We start from the raw sequence: 21,632 nt of genomic DNA on the forward strand, positions 1-21,632 counted from the left end.
AGCCATACTAACCATATGGCAGTTGAACCAACTTCTTCGACATTCTCAACATCAACGAATTCGGCCGCTCACCATTCGCCATGGCATTCACCGGTACCATACCTCTTTGGAGGCCTAGCTGCCATGTTGGCTCTCATTGCCTTTGCCCTCTTAGTCCTCGCCTATTCTTATTTTAAGCTCTACCGCACAATGAACAACGACCTTGAGTCTGGAAACAATAATAGAGAGGACAAACAAGAGCATTACAAGGCACCAATTGTTTTTGAAGACAATAAGTATCTTGTTATCATGGCTGGGCAAGCAAAACCTACGTTTTTGGCTACTCCGATTTCCAGCAGTACTGTGACTAATTTGTTTGATGTTGGAAACATATCGAAGGAGAAGGTATCGACCACCGAAGTGGGAGATGATGGAGGAGAAACATGGAAACCATGACTCCTCAAATCAGGAGTCCTAGGAATATTTGTGGGAGTTTTTATTGTTGCATGGAAATTAGGATTAGCTATAGATTACTTTGATTTCTCCTATTTTAATTTTGAAAGAAATGTACATAAACAATTACTTTGATTTCCCTGTTAGCATTTGAACTTTTAAACGATTGTTTTAAATGTTGAGTTCTTATAAGAGCGGATGGAGTGTCTGCCTCCTCCTCCACGTACACTCCCCATCCTGGCGTCTATTCGTCAGAACTTGCAAAAAATACATGCCTATTTCTCTTCATCCCCTCCCCACTTACAAAAATAAAATAAAATAAATAAATAGGAAAAGACAAAAACATTAAATTAATTAAAAAAAAAGTGTCAAACAATAGAGAGCAAAATAGACACCATGGTCCCTATAATTCGCTACCACCCGTCCACCCCATACAGACGCCTAATAAAGAGGACGAGGTGCCTATTAGGTGCCACTCTTTTTCTATGACAGACCCTCCATCCTAAACAGTTTTAAAGTTAAGTAAATATATGTAACGTTAAGGGTCATTTTTTTAACGACATTTCTAACGGTCACATCCAAATTATGATGGTGTACCATTGTAATGAATCAGCATACCACTCCAATAATCAACCATACTAAACACGTAGTAACTAGAAAAACTGATTTTCACAATATCCAAAATTAAACTTGCTATTACCCCAATACCGAATAAAATATAGAAATTTTTTTAACAACTACGAATCAACTTGACGTTGATACAAGGATGTCGGCTCACAAAACCGCTTCGACGCAAATCATTTGTTGTTGTGGAATTCAGATAATCGAACAGTTAGCCGGATATAGTGATTTCTGAAAGGCATGTAATCAGCCGAATCAATTTGACGGTTCACCCAAACTATTTAATCGGATACAATTCAGAGAGATTCAGAATGTTTAGTATTTTGTGTTTGAGATTGCATGAACGAGAGAATAATGTTATGATCAACCAGAAGAACATTACGAGTATATAATGGTTTAGGCCCATTAACTGCAAGTTAGGCAGTTAAATCACATAAGTTTCCGATGTTGGTAAAATCAGTCCCTCAAGTTTCAAAATTTAATTTTGGGAGTGTTTTCTCCATAACAACAACTCGACCCCATCCAGGGGGTCCGCCTTTTGACCCCGCTCCCATGAGTGCTGTCCTCGGATCCCCGTACTATACCTTAAGAGCTTAGCCCTTAAGGTCATAATAGATTAAGATAAACGTGCACTCCGCACATCCAATATATATGATTTTTTATTACGTCAATAATGATCAAGTTAACTTAATTAAACTATAATATTTAATATGTATTGGACCGTGGACGATCCACGAGACACGACTTTGGGGTTTTAGGCCTCGGTATTCCATCTCTCACCCAATTACGAACACTAAGAGTAAATGGAGTCTAAGAGGGCATTTGTTCTAATAAGAGAAAATTACATTTTTGGTCCTTCAAGCTGGTAAGATTTTGAGTTATTACCTTTAAATGAATTAATTACAGATGAAACCCTGAAGTTGTTCAATTTTTTCACTTTTCACTCTGTGACTAACAGCCGTCTGTTAGGTCCGTTATATGAAGGACATATTTGTCATTTCACTGTGATCCCTTCTTCTTCTTCAATCTTCATCCACACTCAAACATAAACCTTGATTTATCAAGTTTTTGTAACTTCTTTCACATATATCGTGGTCGTTTTTCGTCAAATCAATTTGAAATTTATCAAGTTTTAATCACGGTCGAATTTTGATCATGATGATGGTTTCAAATTTTCGAACAGTTGATTTTTGTTGACGATTACACTTTTCTGGCGAAATCAAGTTTTTCCAGAGAACTGTAATTCATATTTCTATTGACCAGGGTCTCTGCGTGATTGTATTGCGAGTTGATTGCAACTATTTTTGGGTCCGGAACGTGCAAGTTATCGCCATTTTTAGTTTTCCAGCGACTTTTTAAATTTTTTAGAGGTCACTAAATCAGAAATATGTTGGTTAGGGTTTGTTCGGAATTCTATTGTGACCTTTTTCGTACCGGTTTCGTGTTCTAAATCGAATAAAGGAAAGAGATATTGCGAATTTCTCTTTTCAGGCGTATTGTTTAATCTTTTCCAGCGTAGTGTTTGAGTGTGGAAGAAGAAGAAAAAGGGATCATGGTGAAATGACGAATCTGCCCCTCACTTAACGGACCTAATAAACAATTGTTAGTCGTGGAGTAAAAAGTGAAAAAATTGACCAACTTAAGGGTTTTTTCTGTAACTAATTCACTTACGGGCAATAACTGAAAATCCTGCGAACTTGGTTCATAAAATGTTTTTGTAAGGAATGAAATCTGTCAAAGAAATTAGATTTTGAAGAAATAGAATTTGATTTAATGTTTTTTGTTTTCTTAAAATTCAAGAAAGGGAAAGAATGAAATTACATCCTATAACCCCAAGGAATAGAGATTTCATCAAATGAATGAATGTTTACATTTCAATGGATTGAAATTCCATCCCCTTTTGACAACCAAATGTACTACGGAATGAAATTTAATTCCAATTTCATCAGATTTCATCAGAATCTGTGAACCAAATGCAACTAATTAAATTTAGTAAAATTGAAATTTAAAGGGTTTTTTTTTTTTTTTTTTTTTTTTTTTAGGATTCAAAAAAATGAGCTGATTGAATTGAAATCCACCCCTGAGCCAAATGAAAATCTGTTTGTTTGGGTTTGAGGTTTTTTGTTTTAATTGAGGGTTTTTTTTTATAATTTAACATATCAATTCAAAATTTTTTTCTTTTTTCAAAACCTACTCAATCCAATCAAATACAGAATATCATATTATTCATTTTATATTATATATATACATATATGTCGTATTTATTATTACATCTATTATTTATGTTTAGTAGACATATGTTAATATATTTCTAAATTTTATTTATTTATGTACAAATAAATATAGTTGTATATTAATATTTTATATAAAAATGCACAGCAAGATTAACATTATGATTTATAAAAATTCCATTTGGTTTAACACCTATAAACAATATATAAAAAATAAAAATAAGGTAAAAACCCGACCCAAATCAACTAGGAGAACCGACAAAATCGAGTCGAACTGAACCAAACAAAACCAATCGGTTTCAGAAAATGAAAAATCGAAAAAATAGTAGGATTACATTTTTGGGCCAGAAATGGCCCAAACCATTGAAGCTAAGCCCTATGCTAAACAATAAAGTCTAGGATTAATTATTTAAATTAATAAACGATTCTTTTTCAATTATTTAATCACTCCAATATAAAATTTGTATCTTTAGTCAATTTGATAGTTGATGACCAGATTTATCTTTTTAAGACTTAAGTGATGACATGGCACGTAGATGCTATATGCGTTATGATCTACCATCTCATTTGAATTCTATTTTTATACTAATTATTTTGAAGTTCAATTATCTAAAGAAAATTTAAAGAAATTAAAGTATAATAGTCAAATTAAAAGAGAAAATCGTAGAAACGGCCGGTTAAGTATACGTAATACATATGTTATTGTCATATGAAATTGGGTGGGACTTTTTTTTTTTTTTCTTAAAAGAAAAATCATACATATGTTAGAAAATTTGTTCAACTTGTAAGTGATTCTAAGAAATGCGACGTAAGAGCCACCGGTTAAGCCGGTTAAACGGTCATCGAGCTATCAATTTGAAACAAAAGATGCAAATTTGGATGGTTAATAGAATATAACAAAAATCTGAAGTCTGAACAGAAGAATAGACGGTTATGAACCGAGACTCAACATAAACTTTAGAATAATCCAAAATCCACTTTCTTCACTCAAAATCTAAATAGTCAACTTTTACAACGGACCTTCCCATAACTAGGTGACTAGCTAGTCTTTTCTTAGAACATTTTCTCTTAGTATATCTAAATTGTAAATTATAAAACCTAACACTATCCCCTTGCATGAATTCTTGAGTTTAAGCCTTGGGAAAGACATAAGAATTAAGTCTTTTTATGAGGGCTTGACTTGGGTATACCCAGGTTTAAGTCTGAGGGGCTGGGTTTACCTCTATTAATCGTCGTGCCTTCGGGCGGATTAGTAGGAGGATTTTCCCTCATCGGGTATTTGAAATAAACATTTCTACTTCGAGGGAGCTCTCTAGCGCGGACCCGGTTAAGACAACGTATGCTAGACCTCTCGTTGTCGAATCGTGACACGAAGTTTCCAACGAATTTCATCTTTAAAAAAAAATGTAAATTATAATGTTGTATCGTTAAATAATACTTCTCCCATCATCTCATATTAATTGTCTTAGGTAGTTTGACTTTGAAGTTTTTTTTTCTAAATTTTACCGAATTTTTTTTTTCATACTTGATGTAAAATATATAGATTATATTTTTAGTATACTTTTTAATGCTATAAGTTTTATCAACTATTATATATTATATATAATAATATTCACAATCAAACTTAATAGGAAAAAACTTTGAAAATCAAACTAAAATACTTAAAATGAGACGGAGGAAATAATATAAAATACGTTTAGTGATGTATGTTTAAAAAACAATGATGTACTGAGATCATACATATAAATCTGGTGACATATGTAATAAAATTGTCATGAGATGCTGTGTCCAATCTCAAGTAACTTTTAATATTGTAAATAATCATTGCAAGTCATATAGTTTGAACACGAACAATACATTTGTTTAACTAATGCAATTTAAATATGATACGGAAGCTCAGCCGGCCGTCGTCGGCAGTACTACAAATATTATATGAACCAACATGTCATCTGTTTTTGCTTAAAAAGATTGTTTTGGAAATTAGTAAAAACAAATAGTCTTGTGAAACCCATAAGCAAAAGCATGGGTTCTGCATTCAGCTGTTGTGATTCAGAAAAGGTTGATCAAGGGTATGTAGGCATGATTCGGGTTATGAAAATTTTTAATATGTTATTTGCATTTGCTAATAGAGAATTTGTATTGTAGAGTTCCGACGGGCAATGGTGATTCTCCGTGGCGAATCTTTACTTTCAAGGAGTTGCATTCAGCAACTAATGGTTTTAGTGAAGATAACAAGCTTGGAGAGGGAGGCTTTGGAAGCGTTTATTGGGGGAAAACGTCAGATGGTCTTCAGGTGAAATTTATCAAATAGTTCAATCTCCTTTTATTTGAAAATGTTAATTATATAAACAAGGAAATCAGGGACGCAACCAGAAGATCTATCAACGGGTATAATACTAATTTTTTTTTAAGAACGAGTTAGTAATTAGCAGTTAGTAGTTAGCATTCCGAAACACCACATTGACATCCAATTGAACAGTATGTGGAGCTCGAACCACGCATGATTGGGATGATACCTAGTATTCTCGAAAACCCCCAATAATCAACTCCTACAAGTATAGGAAGTGAGATTCGAACCCTGATTAATTTCCTCATGGTCTAAGACCTTACCAATAAGCCACCAACTCATTGACAACTTGTACCAAATATAAGTGGTCCAATTCATCATCACGACTAATGCTCTAAAATCACACGTACATATTCATTAGAGATTTTAATATTTGTAGCTACATTTCCATGAAATAACTTGTGGTGTGCTACATATGCAACCTAGGAATGTGTTAGTAACAAATTTCTGATATGAACTTTTAAATTTGTATGTTTTAGATAGCAGTGAAGCAATTGAAATCGATGAATTCAAAAGCAGAGATGGAATTCGCAGTTGAAGTAGAAGTTCTTGGAAGGGTGCGACACAAGAATTTGTTGGGATTAAGAGGTTATTGTGCTTCAGCTGAACAACGACTTATAGTCTATGATTACATGCCCAATCTTAGCTTATTGTCTCACCTTCATGGCCAATTTGCTGCTGAAGTCCAACTTGATTGGAAAAAGAGAATGAAAGTTGCCATCGGTTCCGCTGAAGGACTACTGTAAGATTTAACAAACATACGCTTCTTTTAAACTTATTTTGGACATTTAATATTTGCATGATTCCTTCAGTATAATTACATACTAGCTGTACACCACTAAATATGCTTTATGGTATTAATATAACATCCTAAATTATATTAGTACCTATGATTTGTGTAAGGCTAAAAAAAGTTTTAAAGATCAATCACACATTACATGAATTAATTTATTACTAGTCCATATAAGATAGAAGTCCATAGTCGGACTGCCTTATTTACTTAAGAGAGTTAAGTTCTGTCTTATCAGGCGTACATATCTCGTTATTATTATAATATATAGATACAGAAACAATGTTTGCCGAGTTAAAGTGAGGAGCCGGCGTTAATTTGGATTGGAAATATTAAATTAACTTTATGAAAAGCCGCTTGACAATATCACAATAATACGCTACTACTCGTATGTTAATTTATATATGAATATTGAATTATTACTAATAATATTAGTTTTTGTTTTACTTACAGCATTAGTTTACTTATAATTAATTCAAAATTTTATTTTACATTCATATATGAAATGAAATAAAATTATGGGTAGGTTGGTTAGTTTAATTGAGAAACTTAATAAATGAGATTTAATAATAGTAATAATAAATGTAATTAATTTGGTACTAATCGATGTAGAGATGATCTGCGCGAAAGCTTAAACATATGTCTTGTGGGTACATGTAAAAAATAATAATCCTTGGAAAGTTTCACATTTTGATTAATTAATTTAACCCGTCTAACAGTCGTCGTCTATTACTATAATTAAGATTAATTAAGAATTTGGTATGTAAGCTTCTTAATATTACTTGTTGTCATAGGTACTTGCACCATGAAGTTACTCCTCACATAATCCATAGAGACATAAAGGCAAGTAACGTCCTCCTTGATTCAAACTTCGAACCACTAGTCGCGGATTTTGGGTTTGCAAAGTTAATCCCAGATGGTGTTAGCCACATGACCACCAGGGTCAAGGGTACCCTGGGTTACCTTGCCCCCGAATACGCCATGTGGGGCAAGGTTTCAGAAAGCTGCGATGTCTACAGCTTTGGAATTCTTCTACTCGAACTAGTAACCGGAAGAAAACCAATTGAGAAACTCCCTGGAGGTGTTAAACGTACGATAACCGAATGGGCTGAACCATACATTGAAAAAGGCAGGTTTCGGGATCTAGCTGACCCAAAATTAAGAGGCAATTTTGATGAAGATCAGCTAAAACAGTTTATAAATGCGGCTGCACTTTGTGTGCAAAGTGAGCCCGAAAGGAGGCCCAATATGAAGGAAGTTGTTGGGCTGCTTAAAGGGTATGAGCCTAAAAGTAAAGTGATGCAATTAAGGTTAAAAAGTGTCAAATATGGGGATGATCTTGTGGCTATGGATCAAGCTAGTGATGATGAGGAAGAAGAAGATGACGACGACAACGATTACGATGATGACGAAAAGGGTGGAGGGTATGATGAGAGTTATGGAGTATTTGGTGCTATGAGTAATGTCCAAAAGATGCATGATCCATATAAGAGGTATGCAGACAGAATGGGGAAGAAAGGGTGATATGAATTAAGATCATATCTTTGTTTCATACTTTCATTGATTGAGAAATGTCAAAATTCACAAGTTTTAGCTTTTGGTGCCACTTTTAAGATCTTTGAAAGTTTCTTGTTTATCTACATCATATCACTCAAAAATATGGGTTCAGAGGGAGCATCTCTATATTTATGAAATTATTTGTTCTTTTCTTTGATGTAAATTAAGGTTTTTGCTATTTTGTTGTACTATCTGTATCATTTGAAATCAATTTTCAATTTAATTCCTATCGTATATATACTATTCCGTAGTCCTTACTCCTTAGCCATGTATGAACTCGCAGACAATATGAGTAATAAAAACAATCTGGGTTAGTAGTGTCAGGCCTCCTCCAACAGGCCCAATATAAATAGCTTTTTAACCAGCCCAAGATTTTGTTACAAAGCTGTCATGTATAACTGTATAAGTTTGCCCAACAATCGTAATGTTAAATTGTCATGCCCTTTTTCTAGGGTGGAGACTGTTTTTGTTTTTTTTTTAACGTTCGTGTCACAGGACGGTTAGCCGTTACATCCATACGGGCAGACAGACACTAGTGACCGATCTACGATGTCGGGAAACCACGGGGGAAGAAAACCCTTAATTAAACCGTTACAGAAGACACGACATTTAATTCAGGTAAACCTTTGCCCCCTCCAAGATTAGAACCTTGGTTGAATCCCTTCATGGGAGGACTTTAGAGATGTGGAAACCACTACGCTAGGATGGGTGGAGACTACCTTTTTATTTTTTACATTGAGCCGCATATTATAAAATAAACATCTAACCTAAAAGTACAAAATATAAACCTACTATAAAGATTGAGGCCCTACATTTTTAGAAAGTCATTGTAGCTCACATTTACTATTGAACAGGTGGTTTTGATTTTTTTAAAATTCACATTTTCATGAAGCAAAATGTTACAAATATCAAATTAAAGAATATGATTCTCGATACTATTCCTAATAGTTTCGTGCGTACCCTTGTGATATTTTCAAGTGCAAAAATTATGTGAAATAAATTATTTATACTACATTATAAAACATTTGATTCTCGATTTTTTCAACTAAGTTGTTGATAACTCTAAAGTGTCTTTTCCTTTTACATTAACTTAAACATCTCTAATTAAAATATTTATAAATTTAACTTGAAATACCTATCATAAACTTAATGAAGTTAATTTACAATATCTACTATTTAGTTCTAAAATAAATACATTATTACTTTTACATCAATAACCTACACCATTCGTCAATGGCCTCTGCCACTAACGACGTGCGCCGCCACTACTGCACTATCACGTTGTGCGAGCATATTATTATATCGCCCATCGTATATTTACCGACATAAGGATTTCAATTATTTGTCAATTATTATATCGGACTGATATATGATTGGTGAAGGTCACAACTACGTGAGTCCAACATTCTCCCACTTGACCAAGCGATCATTTATCTATGAGTATCACAGTTAATCCGGCCGGGATAATAATCATTTTGTTTTAAACTGAAATCATAGCCAATAAGTACAGTCGTAGAGAAGAACATCAACTCAGGACCCCCACTAGTCAAACTATGACTCAAAATTTAAAACTAATAAGCAATGATCAATTGACTAAGACAAATTTTGTTACAATAATGTCTATACATCATTATGCATGCTGAATGTAAATAATAGACAAACAAAATCTGAATACAGAGGAAAATTTTATTAAATTTAATAATAATGACCTGACAAGTACAATATGCTATTAAATTAAATCTTTTGTGAGCCCCATCTTCGACACATGTCCTATGAAGATATTAGGAGGAAGACCTTTGGTCATCGGATCCGCTAGCATATCATTTGTACTTATGTACTCAATACAAAGAACATTTTCCTCAACCCGTTCGCGTACAAACAGATACTTTGTATTGAGGTACAGTCCAGCGCAAGTCGAACTGTTACTGTTCGAGAAAGTTACGGCAGCTGAGTTATCACAGTAAAGCTTCAATGGTCTAGAAATAGAATTGACGATTTTAAGTCCACTGACAAGGTTCCTTAACAACATCCCATGACAAGTGGCATTGTAAACGTCAATATATTCAACCATCATGGTGGACGTTGCAGTCAGTTTCTGTTTATGACTCCGCCAAGAGATAGGTCCGCCAGCTAACATGAAAATATATCCAGAAGTAGATTTTTTGTCCTCTTTGCTTTTAGCAAAATCGGAATCTGAATATCCTACTACTTCTAAGTCATCACTCCTTCTAAAAGTTAGTTTGTAGTCTTTGGTCCCTTGCAGATAACGTAGAACCTTTTTAGCCGCTTTCCAGTGTGCCAATCCAGGATTAGACAAATAACGTCCTAGCATACCGGCGATGTAAGCGATATCTGGTCGAGTGCAGACTTGAGCATACATAATTCTCCCAACTACAAATGCATAAGGTATCACCCTCATCTGCTCCTTTTCAATCTCAGTACTTGGGGTTTGGAAAGAACCGAATACGTCTCCTTTAACTACTGGAGCTACAGTGGGCGAGCAGTCCTGCATTTTATAGCGTTCCAGAATACGGTCAATATAGGCCCTTTGAGAAAGACCCAGAACACCATTACGCCTATCCCGGTGTATTTCGATACCTATGACATAAGAGGCCTCACCGAGATCTTTCATGCAAAATTCTGCGAAAGCATGCGCTTTGTTTCATGCAGCATATCCAAGTTGTTACTTGCAAGTAGGATGTCATCTACGTACAAAACAAGGATTATGAAGTTACTCCCACTGATCTTGAGATAGGTGCATTGATCCACTGGATTCTTTAAGAAATCTTGTCTTTTCATGACATCATCGAACTTAAGGTACCATTGACGTGACGCTTGTTTCAACCCATATATGGACTTCTTCAACTTGCAGACCATGTGCTCTTTACCTTTTGGAATAAATCCTTCAGGCTGCCACATGTATACGTCTTCTTCCAAGTCTCCATTAAGAAAAGCGGTCTTGACATCCATCTGATGTAACTCGAGATCAAAATGAGCTACTAGTGCCATGACGATCCTTAGGGAATCTTTACGAGACACAGGAGAAAAGGTCTCTTGATAATCAATTCCAGCCTTTTGAGTATAGCCTTTTGCAACCAGTCTAGCCTTATAGCATTCAACATTTCCATTCGGGTCTAGTTTGGTTTTGAAGACCCATTTGCAACCTGTTGGTTTGGATCCTTCAGGAAGTTCAACCAAATCCCAAACGTCGTTATGTTTCATGGAATTAAGCTCCTCAATCATGGCGTCATTCCATTTAGAGGCTTGGTCACTATTAATGGCTTCTTGATAAGAGGTAGGATCAGTAAGCTTTCCAATGTCCTCATCTTCAGCTAAGAAGGTGACATAATCATCAAAATTTGTGGCCCTTCGTTGCCTGGATGATCTTCAAAGCTGAATTTCGGGTTCTGTAACGGAAGGTCCTTCATTATTCGCAGCATCAACATTATGATTAGGAGGAGGATTCTGATTAGGAGAAGGAGGATCATTGATATTAGCAGCGTTGTGATTAGGAGAAGGTTGATCAGTGGTTTGAGCAGCATTGGGTACAAGAGGAATTATCGGAGGACTAATAACCGACGAGTGGTTTCCCCCCGCATCTTGTACTTCATGCAAATCCAAGTTATGATTTGTCGTGCTCCCACTGATCTCTGAGTTCTCAAGAAAAGTAGCATGCTGCGTGTCAGTGATGGAAGTAGTATGGGTAGGACAGTAAAACCGATAACCTTTTGAGTTATCTGGATAACCAACAAAGAAACATGTAATGGTTTAAGGTCCAGTTTCTTTAGGTTTGGGTTATAGATTTTAGCTTCGGCAGGACAGCCCCATACTTTCATATATGCTAGACTTGGTTTCTTACTTGTCCAAATCTCATGAGGAGTTTTAGGGACAGAGTTGGATGGAACCCTATTGAGTATATGAACGGCTGTTTTTAAGGCCTCAGTCCAAAGGAAATTAGGTAAGTTGGTGTTGGCAAGCATACTTCTCACCATGTCCATTAAGGTTCGGTTTCTCCTTTCAGTAACACCATTTTGTTGAGGAGAACCAGGCATGGTGTATTAGTTAATAATGCCATGGTCTTTGCAATAATTATGGAAAGGACTAGGAGCTTGACCAATGTCAGTATGTCTGCCATAATATTCACCTCCCCTATCCGATCTTACAACTTTTATTTTACGATCGAGTTGGTTTTCAACCATAGTTTTATAATCAATAAAAGTTTGTAAAGACTCAGATTTTTCCTTAATTAAATACAGGTGCATATAACGCGAATAATTGTCAATGAATGTAATAAATGATGTATGACCAGTGATTGATGTGGAATAAGGGCCGCTAATGTCAGTGTGTATTATTTCCAACAAGTTGGAACTCCTAGTGGCTCCTTTCTTGTTTCCTTTAGCCATTTTGCCTTTAAGGCACTTAATACATGTTTCAAAATCACTGAAATCGAGAGAAGGTAAGATTCCATCTTTCACGAGTCGTTTCATGCGATCTTGTGAGATGTGGCCAAGACGTTTATGCCACAACATAGAGGAATTCTCCAATTTCTTAGGTGATTTTGTCTTTGTTTTAGTTATATCATCAACATTAAGAGACAACAAAGACTGGGAAAATTTATGATCTAGTTCTAATTTATACAGTAATCCATCCAAAAAACCACGACCAAGCAATTCATTATTTAAAGTAATGGCAATCTTGCCGCTACCATGAATCATTACATAACCTTCAAGATCAAGTTTACCAATAGATACAAGATTCCGAGTAATTCTCGGTACATATAAGGTATCTACTAGTCTAATAGTCTTTCCGGTACTCATATGTAAAATTAAAGTTCCCATGGCTTCGACATCTAAGAGATCACCACTTCCAACTCTAAGCTTTCTTTGGCCCTTTGGTAGCTTCTGGATTGTAAGGAATCCCTGCATTGAGTTGGTCACATGAACCATAGAACCAGAGTTACTCCACCATGTATTAATAGGTACATCAGTCATAAAAGAATCAAATATTGCATAAAGTACGTTACCTTTCTTAGCTAGCCATTCCTTGAATTTAGGGCAATTTTTCTAAGTGTGCCCATTTGCACGACAGAATTTACAATGAAGTTTGCCACTCAAGGGATTAGAGCTAGAAGCAACTGCACCAGGATTGGTCTTAGGGACTTTATTTGCATTCTTATTACCAGAATTACCAGATCTACCCTTCCTTTTCTTAGAATTAGCAGTGGTGGTAAGATGAACAGACTCAGGCTGTGCCAGTTTGAGGCATTCCTCCTCTTGCACACACATCGAAATTAGATCACTCGTTGACCACTTATCCTTCATAGCATTGTAATTCACTTTGAAGGTGTCAAAACGAGCAGGTAAGGATGTCATTATGAAGTGCACAAGAAAGTTATCCGACACTTCCATTTCAAGGCTCTTAAGCTTATTAGCCATGTCAGTCATCTTCATAATGTGTTCACGAACACCACTGCTACTATCATATTTCAGAGTAAGCATTTGCAGCATCAAATTACTTGCCAGCGCCTTCGATGATCCCTTGAAATGATCCTCTACAGATTTGAGGTATTCCTTCACCTTGTCAGAATCAGGAATTGCTCCTCGGATGCTGAGATGGATTGTATTCTTGACTAGCATAAGTGATAAGCGATTCGCCTTTTCCCATCTATTATAAGCCGCCTTCTGCTCCCTAGTGGATTGCTCGGTAATGGCAGCAGGTTCATCCTGGCGAATGGCAAGGTCGTAATCTAACATGCCTAGAGTCAGCATTAGTTGATCCTTCCAAGAAGCATAGTTCGCGTCAGTGAGTGGCTCAATGCCAAAGTTAGGTACTGACAGTGGAGATAAAGAGGATATGAATTTACGATACGAGTTAAAGAATGTTATTATAGTGACGTAGTTAGCTGTGTAAAGCGGACTAAGTGAGGTCTCTTAGAGTAATGTAACTAAATTAAGTATGCCTAATGTTCCTAAAGTTATGAGACTGTGACCATTATATTAATGACGCAAGCGATAAGTATGCTTATAGTAAACACCAAAACCATAAGCTAAAATTAGGCTCCACTTAGATGTTACATCACCTTTGGACAGAACTAACTAATATCTAAGCGAAAAACATGAGCTTTAGGTTCGTGCAACACAACACTTATCTTTTGACCTTTGGGCACAAAATTAAGTATCGTGTATATTATGCATGAAAAAGAGTTCCTTTTGCCACACATAACATATTAAATCACCTTTGGGCAGAATTAATATGTTAAGTGTTTATTATGCAGAAGGGAAAGAAAAAGCAACACGAGAATCATATTTGACCTTTGGGCACAAACGATGAAACCATGTATTAGTACGAAGCCCCCAAGCATTACGGGGGTCCGGGGGCAGCGCCCCTGGAAGCGGGGTCCAAGGGGCAGAGCCCCTGGCTGGGGGAAAAATTATTTCTGAAAAATTAGAGACAAATTTGACCATAAAATTATGGGGTTATTTTAAGGTCAAGGTTGTTATTTTAAGGCCGTATAATTTCAGATTTCGATAAAGACTAAATCAAAAGACGACTTAGGTTAACTCAAGATCAAATTCAATAAAGACTAAATCAAAATCGACTAAAATTAATGTCGAATTCAATAGAGACTAAATCAAAAAAGGACAACTTAAGTTAACGTCGAATTGAATAAAGTCTAAATCAAAAAAATTAATATACGGTCGAGTTCGACTAGCTTGAGGTCGAACTTAACTAGCTTGAGTCGAAGTTGACTAGCTCGTGGTTTAGCCAAGACTTATGATCGAAGTTTAGCCAGCTTGACGGTCGACTAGCACCACAATTTAGGTCGAAGTTCGACTAGTGCAAGATGAGGTCGAGGTTAAGCTAGGTCGAGGTCAAGGCAGGAGCTAGGTCGAGGTTAGGCTAGGTTGAGCTCGAGGTCGAGGTCGAGGTTGAGGTCGAGGTCCAATGTAAGGTCGAGCTCGAACAAGATGATTAAGGTCGAGCTTGACTTGGATTAGTTGAGGTCGAGCTTGACTATGTGAGCTTAAGGTCGAGCTCGAGTTGAAAAACATGATTTAAACATCAAGACTAGGAGTAATTAGGATCAAACTCAAAGAAATTAGATGAGTTTTATCAAGAACACGAAGAACACAATTAAGATTCTTCAATTTTTTTAAGAATAAACAAGGCTTTTTATGATCAAAATTATAACCAAAACCTTATTATTGTTTAAAAAAACACGTTTTTAATTTTATAAACCATTTTCGGTTTTAATAATAATACGAATCAAGAAAACATAGACCTTGGCTCTGATGCCAGATGTTGTAAAAATAATGATTCGCATTAATTAATATAATATAAACATGATTAATAACACTAACCTGAAGATCCTGAGGAACCTGTTAGTTGATTCAGCATTCTTGCCATTGTAATCGGTTCCCAAATAGAGGTGATTATAGATTAGATGGGGAAGAAGATTAGAGAAAAAACACACACAATTAAGGGTGGCCGAAATTAATGATTGATTAGTCACTAATGACTTAATTATGTTATATTTATATATATAACATTTATACTTAGCCCCCTTGGTGTTTTGTGTGATGTGTATTATAAGTCTCTTTAATTCTAATCACCTAATGGGAAACCCTATATTATGTCATTAATGGTAAATACGCCCATCGTATATTTACCGACATAAGGATTTCAATTATTTGTCAATTATTATATCGGACTGATATATGATCGGTGAAAGTCACAACTACGTGAGTCCAACATCCAACCTCCATTATATACTCATGTACAACAATTATTAAATGATTACAAATTTAGATGTATGAAAAATTCGATATAGTTCAGTTTATACCTTAATTAATATACTTTTATTTAGTTAGATTTATCACTTAAATTAAAATAACTTATTTTATAAGTTCAAATTTATATCTATTTTATAATTTAATTCTAAAAATCTTAAAACATGTGTTAAAAAAACAAATAAGTTTTTCACTACTTATATAATACAAGTAGAACAACTTTTTCATTATAATTTTTCTTTTATCAAGTATAACAAATTACGTTGTCTCTATATATTTAGTGTTTTTTTTTTTTAATGGGGCACGTGCCATTTTAGTTGAAACAATAATAGTGTATTATAGTGGAATTAGTTAGTTTTCATAACCATGTCCCAACATTGATAATTAAAACTTCCAAAATAATTGGATGAACTATAATTGCTATCAAATCGTACTTTATTTCGATAGAATCTTGCGAGTTTGAAACAAATGATACATATGTATGTGCATATTATTATTCCGCGATTGTTAACATCCAATAAATCTGACATAGAGACGATTTTTTTTTCCCCACGTATCTCAACTGAAACTAGAACCTTGCATGCGTATTTGATCAATTTGTTAATTTTAAAGAAGTATATAAACCTGCTATTCTAGAGTTTTAATAATTAAAACAGAACTACTAAGTACTTTTTATTTGATAAAATGATTAAAACAAAAAAATAAGCATAGAAGCATACCAATTGATCCCTTAAACGATTCAGATTACTAAAAGACGTAAGGGATTCCATCAAATGGAGAAATTTTAACTATTAACCCAATGTATATAAAATGTGTAAATTTCGTATAATTCTAACCTCCAGAATCAATTTGGGTAAACTTAGTTTAATTTTAATGCTTTCAAGTGAGTTGGTTTCGATAAAGTATATCAAATGAGTTGTGTTTGTGTCAAGTAGGTTGACAGGTTGACATGTCAAATAGGTTGGTTTTGGGTCAACTTGGTCCAATGGGTTGGTATCATCTATTATGTTATTCGTGTTGACGGGTTGATATGACAACCCATGAACCCAACCTGATTCAAATTAGTGGGTTGGCGGGTTAACCGGTCGCCAACCAAAATCTGTTTTTTTTTTTCAAAATAGTTTTTGGGTGGGTTTTTTGGTATAATTGATTATTCTACTCTTTGCTTTATACTAAAGTATAGTCGTGTAGATAGGTATAGATGTTGAAACTATTATATTTAAATTGGACAATTATGTTTTCTTTTTACCCGGTCATTTTTCAGAATTCAGATATTAAACTGGTTACAAGTTATATATGTGACAAGACTAATTTAGTCACATAAAGCTGTGTAGTGCTTTTTGAGAATGTATTAAAATTATGGTAGTTTCCTTCAAAAGCTTTTCCAAAGATAAAGTGTAGAAATCTTAAGAATGTCACATTCCTTATCCTACCAAACTTCCAAAAAACAAACACTTTTTTGCCTTTGGCTTATGTCACAAGACAAAATCATACATTAATATTGCTACACCACCTTTGCTTATACAACAAAGCACCCTAACTCCCTACCTCAACCATAACCAAGCAATCATATATATTTCTTTTACACACACACATAGAGTGATGAATGAGTGGCACTTAAAAGCTCTTTATGCTTCTTAAGCAAGATTTTCTAAAGGGAAGGATAATGCCAAATAAGTAGCCATAATCAATCACCATCATCATTATATTATGTCTTTATCCATGTACTTAAGCTCACTCCTTAGCTTTCATTGTCAAGAAGAAGACACAAGTTTTAGCTTGTTAGTTTCATTTTATTCAATAAGATCGATCAATCGATAAAATGATAGAATCGGTTCCTTGTAAACTACTCATTGGAATCTCATTAGATCAAGAACAAAGCATGGAACTTCTGTCATCTGCAATCTGTAATCTGGCTCGTCCTAATGACACTGTCGTTGCATTGCATATTCTTGGTAAGTATATATGTTAATGTTAATACATTTGGATTAAACGTATGTCTTATGTAATTATTGATATCCTATAACGTTGGTATAAAACATTTGGCAGAAACGCGGAAGAAACATGAATCCAAAAGTGGTTCTTCAAAGTCAAACAATAGGTACCAAATGCGAATTCGAAAGGCTAAAGCATTTGTTATATCTGTCATGGGGGAATTTGCCAATGTTTGCCGTGCTAAACAGGTAAGTAAATTATATGTCTTTTTCGTATGTACATCTAAACATCACTAGTATGGTAAAGCTGATTATCTCGATCGGGCCCAGGTGAAGTTGGAGGCAAGGGTTGGGTTTAGCTCTAGTGTTGGAAAAGGACTTATTGATGAAGTCAAGAACATATCGTCTAAGTATCTTCTCATTGCAAGCAAAAGAAACAAACTACACAGGTAATAATGCTACTTGGCTATAGTTTGAGTCAGAGGTGATAGATGGCCAAGATGGGCCAAAGTCCCTGAAATTTTAAGTTTTGTCATATGAAATTCTAAAATTTTGCCTCCTTTTGGATTTTTATTTCATGATTTTTTTAATTTTTGCTCCTTGAATTTTTTCATGATACTGTCCCTGATTTAAGTAATGAGGCATACTTTCGTCTGTAACTTATATTCTAATTTTGTTTTTATGATTAGGGTCTTTAAAACACAAAAATATTGCCTTGATCATACACCGAAATCATGTTCACTAGTACTGATACAGAAATCTGATATGCCACAAGATTTTCATTCTACGACAATGAACGTAAAAGGTTAGTGTTTTCTGATAAATATCTCTAGATAAAAACTATTTTCTGATTTGCATTGACACCGACTTTGTTGGGTCATCAATCCATGTTTCACTAGAAATATTTAAATCTGTTTGTGTTCTACATGTCTAAAAGAAACTAAAATTCCGGATTTTTCAGACGAAAAGAGTGAGCAGTGTTCACCTAGAAATGTCTTGGATTTATCTGGAGAGTATCATAGCACAGAAGAAGACAGTTCTAGCTTTGAAGGGTCAACAATAACAGAGTCCTCTTCACCTTCATTGAGTGTTGACTTGAAAAGCCGTTCCTCTTTTAGAAGGCATATATCATCGTTGAAGCGCATTTCATCCTTTTTACTCTCTCCCTTTGAGCAAGATTCGAGTAAGCAGAATTTGAAGCTTTCTATTAAACAGCCACCACCACCACCATTATTGAAGTGTTTCACTTACCAAGAGCTCGCGAATGCGACAAATAATTTCCAACAAGGTATCAATTTCTACAAATCACACTTAATATTGAAATGAATAATGCTTTTGCATTGTGTGAAAGGAATCATGCTCACATGTACATCTACCTATATGCACAATGCATTAGCAGGATTCAAAGGGACAATAACATATACGTTGTATGTGCGGTATCATGTTCACATCTAGTATCACTTTTTTTGAAAGCAAATCCGGTTTCATATAATTGGGACCCACGAATATACAAACATGTAAACCGCATAAAAAAATTGATTTCTAGTTTGGGACTAGCATTGGCAAAATGGGTGGGTCGGGCGGGTTTGGGTAATGGGTCAAAATGGGTACAGGTCAGCCCAGGTCAACTCTGGAAAATGGGTCAAATGAGTATAATTCGGGTACTGCTCAACCCCCTACGTACATGTTTTAAGTTTGTTAACCACATTCTTGTAGATAATCATTTTGTATTTAAGAAACCAATAGCCAAAAAAATAAAGTGACCCTTAGGTTGTCTATGTCAAATAAGGATCATACGTTAACTGCATAAAATGCGAGATGTGGTGATTAAGTACCTTATTTTTCATTCAAATGACAATTTTTCTACAGATAACATCGTCGGGATAGGTGGCTATTCGGAGGTATACAAAGGTGATCTACTAAATGGACAATCCATTGCAGTCAAAAAGCTTGCCAGGGACAACAATGATCGAACAAAAGAAAAAGAGTTCCTAATGGAGTTAGGCATTCTTGGACATGTTAAACATCCCAACACTGCTAGCTTAGTTGGATGCTGTGTCGAAAATGGACTATATCTCATCTTCAACTACTACCCAAATGGAACTCTCTCATCAGCATTACATGGTAGAACCCTAAGTTCAAGTTTCATTATCTTATGTTTTTGCTGCACTTAGAACTGAATTTGATCAAAGATGCTTATACCTTTTAGGAAAATCGGAAATCCGTCTAGAATGGCCTGAAAGATACAAAATTGCTCTTGGGATAGCTAAAGGGTTACATTATCTTCACACTTGTTGCAAACACAGAATTATACACCGTGATATTAAAGCATCAAACGTCCTACTAGGTCCAGACTTTGAACCACAGGTGAGGAAACCATTAGTATTATCAAATACACTTTTAAAATTAATTTATATAGTATCATAATTTCATGATGTCTGTGCAGATTTCAGACTTTGGTCTGGCAAAATGGCTTCCCAGTAAATGGACACACCATGCTGTAATTCCTATTGAAGGGACTTTCGGATACTTAGCACCAGAATACTTTATGCATGGAATTGTGGATGAAAAAACAGATGTTTTTGCTTTCGGAGTTCTTCTTTTAGAAATCATAACCGGGCGTATGCCTGTCAATTCAGAGAGGCAGAACCTTGTACTGTGGGTAAGTAATTATATCATGATTTGGGCCATATTCAGATTAAAATTAAACAGACATATTAAAAAAAACTGATTTAGCGTTACAAGTCATTAACTTAGTAACTTTATAGGCAAAACCACTTATTGACGCTGGAGACATTTGCGAACTAGTTGATCCTGATCTGAAAGGTGAATACGACTTCAATCAAATTTATAGATTAGTACTCACGTCTTCATATTGCGTACAACAATCTTCTGACTGGCGACCTTCCATGACTGAGGTACTTGCTTTTATGAACACATTCATTCAACTATTTCTTATCTTGTGCTAAAAAAAAAAAAAAAAAAAAATCGTTCTAACTACTGTTTTCCGCTTCTCATGATTGTGTTTTAAGGTGTTAGAAGTTCTACAATTGGGAGATGACTCAAATTTCGCAAAGAATTGGACCATACCAAAAGTTGCACAAGATGAGAATGAAATGGACGACTATTCAATGATTTTTGGCTATGATGTCCCATCTGATATAAGTTTAGATGACATTTAGTTAAAAATAATTATCTGGGTTTGTAAGAATTTCTAATTTTGGACTTAGTAACTTCTATAAAATAATTAGGTGGCTATGAATTCTTTAATTCTTAATCTTCATTGTAAGTCTCCTTATTAACTTTAATAATGTTATGCAAAAAGTTATTTTTTGGTTCTTTTATTCTTAGATCATAATTTGTAATTTTGAGCTTTTTTATGCCTAGTGAACCATCTATGGATCTATCTTCATGGTGGATTTTGTCTTCAAAATTTCATGATGGATCTTAACAGAGACTCGGCCTCAATGATTAAGATGAATTTCATGTTGAATTAATCATCATATATTCGTCTGTCAAGATTCAAAAACAAATATAAATATAACCAATAATAAATCCAAACAATGCACTTGATAATCCACAAGAATAATGATATATTCTCGGTTCATGATAAATGATCTTGAAAACAAGATGATAACATGTGAAGTTATCAAGAAAATTGTTAGAGAAGAAAATATATCAGAGAGAAGAAGAAGATAATTGTTTATCAAATCCAGTCTATTCTTCAAATGAGCAGAAATACATTTTTATACCGGTTACTAACTGACTTAACCCTTCACTTGTCTATTTAGCCCCCTGATCTATTACAAACATTACACTTAGACACTTGTTATTACAAACATTACACTTAGACACTTGTTATTTGTTATGTAACAAAAATATGTGAGAAAAGATAAATGAGTGGAATCTACTCATAGAAAATCAATATCC

At 34.8% G+C, this 21,632-nt stretch overlaps 3 protein-coding genes across 3 annotated transcripts; all 3 read left to right on the top strand.

The window, feature by feature from the left end:
* Positions 1-570, top strand: LOC122602136 (protein GLUTAMINE DUMPER 2-like). Its single transcript, XM_043774862.1, has one exon. It carries the CDS (start codon positions 16-18, stop codon positions 433-435), a length of 420 nt encoding a protein of 139 aa, XP_043630797.1. The 5' UTR covers positions 1-15; the 3' UTR covers positions 436-570.
* A 4,736-nt stretch (positions 571-5,306) lies between these two features.
* Positions 5,307-7,945, top strand: LOC122602408 (PTI1-like tyrosine-protein kinase At3g15890). The gene is made up of 4 exons (XM_043775096.1): positions 5,307-5,353; positions 5,430-5,577; positions 6,111-6,373; positions 7,216-7,945. The coding sequence occupies exons 1-4, from the start codon at positions 5,307-5,309 to the stop codon at positions 7,943-7,945; spliced, it is 1,188 nt and encodes a 395-aa protein (XP_043631031.1).
* Positions 7,946-17,590: 9,645 nt separating this feature from the next.
* LOC122601949 (probable receptor-like serine/threonine-protein kinase At5g57670) lies at positions 17,591-21,004 on the top strand. Its single transcript, XM_043774677.1, has 10 exons — positions 17,591-17,723; positions 17,818-17,951; positions 18,033-18,151; positions 18,392-18,507; positions 18,664-18,990; positions 19,572-19,826; positions 19,912-20,069; positions 20,149-20,364; positions 20,471-20,620; positions 20,735-21,004. The coding sequence occupies exons 1-10, from the start codon at positions 17,591-17,593 to the stop codon at positions 20,882-20,884; spliced, it is 1,758 nt and encodes a 585-aa protein (XP_043630612.1). The 3' UTR covers positions 20,885-21,004.
* The last annotated feature ends 628 nt before the right edge of the window (positions 21,005-21,632 follow it).

The sequence above is a fragment of the Erigeron canadensis genome, chromosome 5, assembly GCF_010389155.1.
Source record: "Erigeron canadensis isolate Cc75 chromosome 5, C_canadensis_v1, whole genome shotgun sequence".
Lineage (NCBI taxonomy): Eukaryota > Viridiplantae > Streptophyta > Magnoliopsida > Asterales > Asteraceae > Erigeron > Erigeron canadensis.